General features: G+C 40.7%; 1 protein-coding gene across 1 annotated transcript; it reads right to left on the reverse strand.

The window, feature by feature from the left end:
• Positions 1-1535: 1535 nt before the first annotated feature.
• Positions 1536-8019, reverse strand: LOC143410370 (intercellular adhesion molecule 5-like). The gene is made up of 7 exons (XM_076871218.1): positions 7965-8019; positions 5730-5996; positions 4566-4886; positions 4036-4314; positions 3037-3306; positions 2144-2386; positions 1536-1744 (listed from the first exon to the last, which is right to left on the reverse strand). The coding sequence occupies exons 1-7, from the start codon at positions 8017-8019 to the stop codon at positions 1536-1538; spliced, it is 1644 nt and encodes a 547-aa protein (XP_076727333.1).
• Between the last annotated feature and the right edge of the window lie 3339 nt (positions 8020-11358).

Raw genomic sequence — 11358 nt, forward strand, 5'->3', positions numbered from 1 at the left:
TGGGGAGATCTTTAATTTTATTTTGAAAATAGGGCAGACTATTGTCCTGTATAGATGGTTCTGTTTTAGTGACCTTGTCAGGCTCTGGCTTCTTGTATTTCTGCTGCCCACACAGTGCATAGTCTCAAGAAGGCTGAGATGACTTCCTGACCTCGCATCACCTGATATGTTCATAATTTCACAGCCTTGAAGATTAGTCCACTTTCTAACTCCTAATTTTCTGGTTTATCTGTTAACCTCTAAGACTAACAGCTAGTTTGCTTATTTCAACATGGACTGAAACCCCTGAAACTGTGAGCAAAAAATAAAACTGTTCTCCTTGATTTACCTTAGGTATTTGTTACAGTGATGAAAAGCTAACACATTCCCAAACCAACTATAATCTTGTGGATGGCAGGAACAATGATTTGTTCACAATGGCATTCCCTTTGCCAGGATGTTGTAAAACCAAAATGTTGCTTTTGTACCACTTCCCAAAACTCAGGGAGATCTGGGAGGAAGGGGAAAATGTTTCCCCTTTGGTATCTGATGCTGCATTCTTTCTAGCTAGTGTAGGTAATATGGAAGGCTGTGGGCCTCTATCTGGAAGTCTGAACTTTAGTTTTGAGGGCAGGTCAGATAGGCTACTGCACTACCTGCCCCAGGGTCACTGTTCATGCTATTGATTTGATATTCTGACCTTATAAATTATATTCAAAGCTCTAAAATGCAACTATTTGGTTTAATTTAAAAAAACTCTCAGGAATGATACAAAGAAAAGTACATTCAGATATCATCAAATCACATTTATTTTCACCAGAGCCAACATTTCATGACTGATCTGAGAGAAAAAATCTCGTTTTCTGATTCCTCATGCCTCTCCAAGAGTGAATAAACTCTTTCCAAAAAAGAAAGCCAAATCATAAAATCTTACAAGAGATTTTTTCATTCTCTGACTGAGGAATGAACCGAGTAGCATTCTACACTGAGCTACATCCCCAGCCCAAGGTGATTCCTCCTGACACTTAAGGAAATAGTTCTCAGGCAGATGAATATTATACATCTTTAGGAAATTAAGGCTAAACATTGAAACTAAACCCAAGAGCCCATATAGGTAAATATGTCAAATGTGAACTCATAAATTACTCTGCAATTGCTTATGAAAAGAAATTCAGAGATATTTGCAGCCTTAACCTATGAGGCAAATTTCATAGAGAAAAGGGTGGTGGGAATGAAGATATAGGATCTTTGTAGATCTAAGAATGATCCAATTAGGCACATAGCAAGATGGTTCTGGGTTGCCTTCTATGACCCTCTCACTAGCTGAACACTGAGAATGAAAATCCTAATGACTGGAGTGAACTCAAAGAGAAAAGTGAACTTGTGGATGGACTGGACACAAAGGACATGGGGGGCCTGAAACATGTCTGTTTTATGGGACAACATAACACAAAGGGTAATGTAGCCTCATGTTGTTTCTTCCTTTCTCCTCTGTCCACTCTTCCCTCCCTGGGAAACCCCAGTAGTAATTCTGTCAACCAAAGAGCTGTTTCTAGTCAACAATTATGTGAATTGCACTTTTCTGCTTGTTGAACAGCAAACTGATTGTCTTCTTCTTCTTTGTTATACTTTTTCTGCCTATAGGGCAATTTCTTCCTCTTCATTTTGCAGGGCCGATAGTTTAAATACAGTGCTAAGGTGATGCCACCCACTCCAAGGACGACAATGATGATGAAGAGGGTAGAGTTGACTCCTTTATCCAGTCCTAGTCCAAGCACAGAAGACAGAGAACTGAGAGGGATTTGAGGACAAGAGAATAACCCCACCCTTACCACCAGGCCCACTTCTAAGTCTCTTCCTCCCCAGCCCAATAAAATCTTTCTTCTTTCCAAGCTTGAGTAACAATCTCAAGGGGCTGGAGTTGCAGCTCAGTGGTAGAGCACTTAGCTGGCATGTGTGAGACACTGAGTTAGATCCTCAACACTACAAAAATAAATAAAGGTATTGGGTCCAACTACAACTAAAAAAAAAAAATATATATATATATATATATATATATATATATATATATATATATATATATATATATATATAAATATAAATAAAATCTCAAACCCCTAAGGGAATTCCATCCTGGGTCTGACAGCAGGGCAGCAGCAGTTACCTTCAACAGTGACATCAATGTCTTTGCTGACAGAGCCCAGCTTGTTAGTGGCCGTGCAGCAGTAGGTGCCTGTGTGGTTCTGGGTTGCCTTCTGTGGCACTTCAAGGTCAATGATCATCCCATTCCAAGTACACTCCAAAGCTGGAACTGGATTTCCCTCTGGGACACAGGTAAGCATCTGCTCCATTCCTTCTACCCATGTCTGGTTGCCAGGACAACCAGATTCCTCTAACCTTGGCTTATCTGCAAAAACAGAGTCCCCAAGGAGGCCAACTCAGTATGCTCTGTTCCTCTTCTCACCTCCATGCTGAGCTCCCTCTCCCCACACCACCCAAATGCTGTTCCCTCCACCTAACAGCTTTCTTTCCCAAGAGGAAGATTATTAGTTCCCTGTTTGAGCCAGCTCCTCTTTCCCTCCTTGTGGAAAAGGAGTCTGAGATGCAGCCTAGAGTATGTTTACAGATTCAGACTAATGGTAACACTGTTCTGTTACCCATTTAGCTTCCCAATGGAGAAGGAGTTGAGCAGGGGTGAACTCAGAAATGAGGATTTTCCCACTCTGCAAATTACAAATTTTGATATGGAATTTTTGGAAACTTTCCTCCTTAGCATCAGCTCCAACTTCCCCTTCCTATGTTCTCCCAGTGATCAGCTCTCAACTATTGCTGTTTAATCACTGCAACCACTTTCCTTTCGGGTTCCAATTTCCCTTCATCTTCCTACCCACTCACTTTCTTGGGGGCAAGTAAGCTTGGAGAGCTTTCGCTGTATTTTCTTTAATTTTTCAATGAGGAAAATGTGGCAATGTTAACAATGAAGTTACTGGCCAAGAAGATCTCTGGGAATGGGGAACAAATACTCCTTATTTTAAGAATGACCAGGTCTCTACTCACATAAGACATGAAGCTGTGTCACAGTGTTTTTAACCAACCGCTGACCCTGTACTTCCAAAGAGGCCTCACAGGAGAAATTTCGGCCATCATCTTCCTCCCTGGCAGTAAGTAGAAGCCATACAGTCTCCCCAGGAGCAGAGAGGGTTGGGGCTCCCTGTAGCTGAAGAGTAGGGCTGGGTGATGTTAATACATGGCCTGAACAGGTCACATTAATGTCTGTCCCTGCCAGAGGATATAATTCTTCTATCTCCAGGATGGGTGGAGGGAAACCTATAAAGAAAGGAAAAAGGACCCAAGAGGATGAGGAAGGAAGTTCAAGGCCATCCTTGGCAACTTAGTAAGACCCTGTCTCAAAATAAAAAATAAAAAGGGCTGGGGTGTGACTCAGTAGTTGAATATCCCTGGGTTTAATCCCCAGCACCACAAAAAAAAAAAAGGAAGAAGGCAAGAAGGAAGAAGGAAGGAAGAAAGGAGAAATAAAAAAAGGGAAAAAAGGAAGAATAAAGAAAATACATTTTTCAAAACTGGCAGCTATTTTTGTACTTTTTGCTGGAGGTCTCCCTTGGATAGGCAGACAACAGGAAAAAAGACTTTGGATGCCATTATGCTTCTGTAAAGGCTGAACAACAAAGAGTTTGGGGATTTGAAAGCTTCTCTTATAACAAATGCAGTGTACACATATTTGGTTATATGTCTTTAATATCTCTTTTCATCTTAGATTTCCCTTCAAATAATTGTTCTAGAATGAAGTTCAAACACCAGTAATTGCTCTGTACACAGGATGGCCTTAGGAAGCAGAGGGTGAAGGCTGGCTAGAACTGTCATGATGCACATCCCAACCTGCCTACACATACAGAGAAAGATGAAGACTAATATTCACTTGAGAGCATACCTGGCAAAGGTTAGCAGAGATACCTACAGTTGAATTACTAACCCATTTCTGTGTTAGTTTTCAAGAGCAGAGAACTCACATGGAAAAGGAAGAGGCAGGTCACTTACTGTAGACATACACGGACTTCCTTGTTTTCTGTTCCATTGGACCCAGAGACACAAGGCATGACAGCTCCTGATCACCAGTCTCCATGGCTCGAACAGTGGCATTGGCCCATGCTGTGTCCTCTCTCCAGAAGAGGAAGGGGCTCAGCTCTTGATCTCCCAGGAACATGTGGAATATAACTTCTTTGGCTGGAAACACCCTGGACACCTTACAGCTCACAGTCTCTGCCATCCCAACCTCCAGAAGGGAAGAGATCCAGATCTGGGGGCTCTGAGAGAATTCTGCCAAGAAATTAGCAAAAGGCAAGAAAAGAGGAAAGTTATGATAAATCATGTGTTATGTAGGACCATACAATGTAGGATGGGAGTGGGGCTAAAATGTCTCTCTCCCTCTCTCTCTCTCAAGGTGAGTTAAAAAGTAGAGGTGGAGTTCAATTAACCTCACAGCCTCAATCAAAACGAGAACTCAAAGGCCAAGGCAAGATGAGCAAAATGAGTGCCAGGATTCCTTTCACACCTGGCCTCAAACTCACCAAAGATCCGGAGTAGCTTGATAGCCGAGTTGCCATGAAAGAGCCCTCCACCTTGTGAACTCAAATCCAATTCTGCATGGCAGGAGAAATTACACCTGTCGTTCTCCCTTTGGGCTCTGACACTGATAGTGACCTCAGCAATTTGAGAGGCCACAGTCATGCTCACAAAGTTCTTTCTGTGCAGTTCTTCATTATCCTGGAGAAGGGTAAGAGTGAGGTTCTCCAGGGGTGTCACACTGGGCACTTGGCACTTCACTGTAAAGGCTTCATCCACGGCCACCCATGCAGGCTGAAGCTCCAGGATCACCTGCTCTGGTGGCTCTTTAAAACAAAAAAGGTAGGGCTTGATGAGTGAGAGCTACCCACTTCTCCAGAAAGAAATGGCATAGGACACGAAGCCTGTGAATATGCAAATGACAGAAGTGACTACTACCTTTAAGTTATCTGATATAGTGTCAATTTCCTGCTGCCCCCACCATAGATGGGATGAGTTAGTCTTCTAGTTCTTCTTGCTCATCAAAGGTGGCTAGAGCCATAACCCAGAAATGTGACAATGGAAGGGAGGTCCTTTGCTTTGTTGCTGCCATTCTGGAGAGCTTTTATTTTTTACCAGGGGTGTTCAGAGGCTGAGCAATTTCTAAAATACTTTTAGCATCACACAAAAATCACTCTAGCTAACTAAGTTCTTCACCTACAAGAGATTTCACTTATTCTTACAGACCTACCTTTACTACTGCTAGTTGCCCCACAGAACGATCCCCCTCACTACCTTCCCCAACAATTCAAAGTCTACCCATTCTTCAAATCAGGGGTCTCCTTCTTTGTAGACTTCTCTAACTACCCCAGCTCAAAATGACTCTCCTTTCTGTTATTCTAACAACTTGTAGCAAATAATCAGCACTAATATCATATTCTGTTGATGATTCAGAAGTTAGCATTATTAGCATCTGCTTCCTGTCCTCCAGAAGCTATGTCTGGATGCCCTTGACAGTCTGCTAACACAAAACCCAGAACTCAGCCTCTGCCAAAGGGAAAAAGAAGCATCTGCCTCTGGAATCTTCCAGTGTGACAGAAATCTTTAATAAGGGCCCTAATTCTCCCCTAAATAAGACAGATTCCCGTTTTTCCACTCCTCTTTCCTCCCCAGTTTTCTGCCCCACTCACGATACACAATGATGTCCAGGCTTGTATCCTTTTGAATCCCCGCACAAGAGAAGAAGCACTGCAGGACAGAGTTCTCTGTGACATCTTCCAGGAGAAACTCCTTCCACTGAAGCCCTTTGCCCAGCTGGATTTTCTTTAGGAATGTCTCAATTCCACTGGGTCCTGGATTTGGGCAGGTTGTGCTGCAGTTGATCACTAGAGACTGTCCATATTCCACTAGGGCCTGATTTGGCCAAACAGAAACCTCAAAAAGCTCTTCTATGGCCCCTGAAATGAACCACATATGCCGAAGACTTTGGTGAAGATCATGAGACCCAGACAAAATACAAGGCTTATTTTATCTAGTTCTAGGTAAAGGAAAACCTGCCCTGAATATAAAAGGTTCAGGAGACTGAACAAAAAAGAACTTTAATTACTGGTTGAGAGTCCCAATTCAACCATTACTCCTTCACCCATCTTCTTTCTTGAGATCTTGACTTCACAATGGCATTTTGGAGTTGCTAAAAATCATGTCCACAACTATTCTTTTCCTAAGCTTTCAGAATTTTGAGAAGCTCCCCACGACTGGCTACTGAGGACCCTCATGGGATTAGCATACAGATCCCTAAGTGAAAGAGCTTTGTCAATTATACCTCAAAGCTGTTTTTCTCAAATTATAGTTAATGACTGCCTTTACCAGAGTCAACTGGAATGCTGTAGATTCCAACTCCATGTCAGACTGAGTGATTATGAACTGGTGAAGGCAGGACTTGGAAACATGCTAGCGGTCAAAACAAGCCTCTTGGGGACCTTCTACACACCAAACTCTTAGAACCATTGGCCTAAAGGTGACTACCATGGTCACTCACTTCCTATGGAACTTCCTACCTCTTCTTAGAGTGAGAATATTCCATTTTGCTTTGATGCTAAGGCAACAAATGTTTTGAAGTATTTACAAGTTTGTTCTCTGATGCTTTAGAGCTAAATGACCCCTAAAGGCCCATATGTTAAAGGCTTGGTTGCCAGATTGTGGCACTACTGAGAGATGGTGAAACCTTCAGGAGATGGGGTCTAGTAGAAGACAGTTATGTCACTGGGGCATGCCCTAGAAAGGGATATTGGAATCCCAGCCTCTCCTCTCCCTCCTTTTGCTTCCCAGCTGCCATAAGTTGAGCAATTCTGTTCTACTACATGATCCTACTATGACATTCTGCCTTACCACAGACCCAAAAACAATATGATTGAGTAGTCATGGAGTGAAACCTCTGAAACTATGAGCCAAAAAAGCTTTTCCTCAAGTTAATTTTTTTCCCTCAGGTATTTTGTCCCAGCAATGGAAAGCTAACACAATGTTAGGGAAACAGTCTCAGATGCATTGATGGAAACGTCAGATATATTTTAGATTCCTGATGTAGGTAAGGTGCACAGTCCCTTTTAGCTACCATGTCCACCATCCACTATATCTACCAAATATTTCCCTCTGCACAACACCTGTAGAAATATTACCTGATAAGGCTCCAGAGTTCCTGTTACCAATGCAACAACTTTTTGCAACTGAGCTATAATAGACCCTATCCTAACAAGATCCTATTATAGGGCTGGAGGAGATGTAGCTAGTGTTAGAGTCCTTGCCTAGTATGTGTGATGCCAGGAATCTGTTATGGCTCGTCATGACACAAAGGGTGGCAACAAAGAAGTAAAACATTCTTGGGGGGGGCGCTGGGGATTGAACCCAGGACTTTGTGCATGTAAGGCAAGCACTCTACCAATGGAGCTACACCCCCAGTCCAAGTAAAATGTTCTTGAAGGGAATATCTCTCTACTGAGAGATGGTGAAACCTTCAGGAGATGGGGTCTGGTAGAAGACAGGTCATTGAGGCATGCCCTAGAAAGGGATATTGGAATCCCAGCCTCTCCTCTCCCTCCTTTCACTTCCCAGCTGCCATAAAGTGAGCAATTCTGTTCTACTACATGATCCTACCAAGACAAGAACAGTCGTAGAGTAGCAGAGAGCCTTGCAGAAAAAGACACATTTCCTAGCAGAGTTCTCTCTCTGATGGTCTATTAATTTAGGTTACCCAATTACAACCCAGAGACACCTGGAGATTCTGTGTTCCAGTGAATCAAGAGATAGGATAATTTCTCCCAAGAGTCAAGATGAATAAATACTGAAGTGTTTCCCCATCCCCTTGTTCACTGACCAGACGTGTATCCATACACATACTGGCCTAAAGAAACTTTCCCAAATAGCCTCACCTGGGCAAGGGATCAATGTCAGTAGGGTCCAGATACCAAACAGAAGCATTTCCATCCTTGGGAGAAAGGCTAAAAGCTGGAAAGAAAGAAAAACAGCAGTAGTGCTGGGAAAAGTGACCAAAACAAAGATAGAGAAAATTATTTTTTGATATTGTTAAGTCAGCCCCTTTCCTTATACCTCATGTAGTCTGGAGAGACTATAGCAAAAATATCAATAATTTGAGTGTATTAAAAGAAATTCTTGCATGTATTTATTTAAGTTTGGCTTATAAGCATAGGATAAAGATGAGGGAAAATATGTAAAAGAACAAAGAAATACTTGATTTTTGGGGGGGGCAATACTGGGAGAACTGGGGATTAATCCCCCAGGGATGCTGAGTTCATCCACTGAGTTGCATCCCCAACTGTTATTTTTAAAATTTTGAGGTGTATTCTTGCTAAACTGCTGAGGGTGGCTGACCCCAAACTTGCAATCCTCCAGCCTCAACCTCTGGAGTACCTAGAATTATAGGTATACACCACCACACCCAGCTATGAAGGAATATTTGTTTATCAAGATTCTTATATAAAACTGTACTGTACTTATGCTTTTACTAGTTTGCCTCCATCTATTAGACTGAGTCCACAGAAAGCCAACATGGAAACTTATATATAAAACAGTTTAAAGATGGATTTTGGTAGTGTTTCTCCTGGCACTGTTCAGTAAAAGAATGTGACCCTCAATCTAGAGAACATGGTCATTACAATCTTGTTCTCTGAAAAAAGGGAGAAATGTTTCATCAGGACACTGTCTTCAGGACCTCTGAGAAATATTCCTCAAATAATTCACCTCCTTTTGACCTGCCTCCACATTCACCAAAAAAACTTTGGATTATTGTTTGGCTGAGTTAAGTCTTATGTGTTCACTTTTTTGTTTATCACCAATTCATACCAAATTGATTTTCTTTCAAAACACTATTCAAGCTAATTTTTTCTAAGAAAAATATCATTGAAGATATTCTAAATAAAACACTCAGATTCTGAGGAAAATTTCAAAGCGTGAGTTTAAGAATGTCTTCAATGATAAACAGATCTTCCTAGTTTTGATATATGTCACTCAGAGCAAAGTTTGGCAAATAAGGCGACTGAGTAATATTTTTGTTCAAAGAATATTAAGATAGTTGAATAAATAGATTTTTCTTGCCAGGCACAGTGGCACATGCCTGTAATCCCAGCAGCTAAGGAGGCTGAGTCAGGAGGATCTCGAGTTCAAAGCCAGTCTTAGCAATGGCAAGGCATTAAGCAACTCAGTGAGACCCTGTCTCTAAATAAAATACAAAATAGGGCTGGGGATATGGCTCAATGGTTGAGTGCCCCTGAGTTCAATTCCAACTACCAAAAAAAAAAAGATTTTTATTTTATATCTTGGAAGTTCTAAAAATCATTTTCAAAGAAGTTTTAAATAAAGGTGAAAGGTGTCATCAGTGGGAGCTCACAGCCTCCCAAAGTGTAATTCTGAGGAATAGCATTCATTTAGAAGTATGAATTTAGATGACTATTATCTTATGCATTAAAGTAGACCTGTACAAAACACAATGTTTGAAAATTCAAATACAAAATGAGAGTTGAGTGTGATTCCAAGCATACGTTGGGGAGAGAAAAAAGGAAAGTAAAAAGAAATTTTTTTTAGAAAACAATAGCTTGAATAGAGTTCTGAAAGAACATCAACTTGGCCTGAACTGGTAGTGAACAAAGAAGTGGACACATATGACTTAACTCAGCCAACAGAGTTGGAAAAAGTACAAAAGTCCCAAGTGGGACTGCTTATATTATATATTCTTTCTTCCAACAATCACTGAGCATCTACAATATGCCAAGCTCTTTAAAGTGTTGAAGATATTTTGTCCTGTGACACATAATTCCTACAAGTCTATTGGGAAAGACAAATGTAAAAAATAATAATTCTGGGCTAGGGATATAGCAAATAACAACAACAACAATTTTAAGTGTTATAATAAAAAAGGAAGGGCTGGGGATGTGGCTCAAGCGGTAGCGCGCTTGCCTGGCATGCACAGGGTGCTGGGTTCAATCCTCAGCACCACATAAAAATAAAATAAAGATGTTGTAGCCACCGAAAACTAAAAAATAAATATTTAAAAAAAGGAGATAAGGATCAAATGAGTTAGTGCAAATCAACTATATAAATAAAATAGCAGTGTTTTAAATATTTTATACACCTTACATAAAATTTAGACAATCAATTTCGTATCTAATTTTTTTTTTTTGGAAGTGGCATGGGCAGGACAAAAGAAAATGGATTTCCTACTGCTTGATGGACATTTTAATATTCATTTTGTTAGTTAATTCATTTTGTTCTGGTGCTGGGGATTGAACCTACGGCCTTGTGCATACTAGAGAACTCTACCTCTGAGATATACCCTCAGTCCATGCTATGTAATTTTTAAAATAATATATCAGCCACGTTATCTATCTGCACATGCTATAATCCAAATGAACTTTTGAAGTCTTTGGGGGAAAAGTACTCTCTTCATAACTACTTCAGGCTTTTTTTTTTTTTTTTTTTTAAAGGCTGAGCAGGCACCATGAAAAGCATCTCTTATAAATTTTATTTTATTTTATTTTAGAGGGGGGGGGGAGAGAGAGAGAGAGAGAGAGAGAGAGAGAGAGAGAGAGAGAGAGAATTTTAATATTTTATTTTTTAGTTATCAGCGGACACAACATCTTTGTTTGTATGTGGTGCTGAGGATCGAACCCCGGCCGCACGCATGCCAGGCAAGCGCGCTACCACTTGAGCCACATCCCAGCCCTACTTCAGGCTTTAATACTCTACTGTTCTGTATCTTATTTCAATGACTATTATATTCTGAGTAATAATTTCTAACATTCAGGAAACATACATTATAATCCAAGCATGGGATAAACTAATTTGCTTCAGATCACACAATAATAGGGGAAGCCAGAATTCAAATCTAGGCATTTCAAATGTTCACCAATGCTCAGTCCTTCACTGCTTCTGAACCTTCCATGAATCCAAGTTATTTGTGCTTTCATGGGACCACTTTGTCACAATTCTCCAGAAGTTAATCAGAGCTCCTTCTATTAATCTCTCTTGAGCTTGTTGATGTTACCCTTCTGCTACAAAGTCTGACCTTGCTGTGAATTTATCTCATTACTATGTTCTGCTCTTAGAATCTTAGGTAAAACAAAGATTTTCCATTTCTGATCACTATTAAACCAAATTTATTGGCTTTTCCTTGTAATCACTACTAGTACATATTTATGCCCATAAGTAGGCATAAGAAACAGGGTGCAGGGATGAGAGATGGAGATTCTTTTTGTTTTCACATTCATATATTGACATACACTTTGTTCTGTTTTTTCATGCCCTCCCCAC

This window comes from Callospermophilus lateralis, chromosome 11 (genome assembly GCF_048772815.1).
Source record: "Callospermophilus lateralis isolate mCalLat2 chromosome 11, mCalLat2.hap1, whole genome shotgun sequence".
Taxonomy (NCBI): domain Eukaryota; kingdom Metazoa; phylum Chordata; class Mammalia; order Rodentia; family Sciuridae; genus Callospermophilus; species Callospermophilus lateralis.

Excerpts from the sequence above, each read along its gene's own strand:
- LOC143410370 (XM_076871218.1), bottom strand. The coding sequence starts at position 8,019 with ATGGAAATGCTTCTGTTTGGTATCTGGACCCTACTGACATTGATCCCT. Across the intron at positions 3,307-4,035 it reads GAAGTCCGTGTATGTCTACA|GTTTCCCTCCACCCATCCTG; the intron begins GTAAGTGACCTG and ends CTTTCTTTATAG. Across the intron at positions 1,745-2,143 it reads CATTGATGTCACTGTTGAAG|GACTGGATAAAGGAGTCAAC; the intron begins GTAACTGCTGCT and ends TGCTTGGACTAG.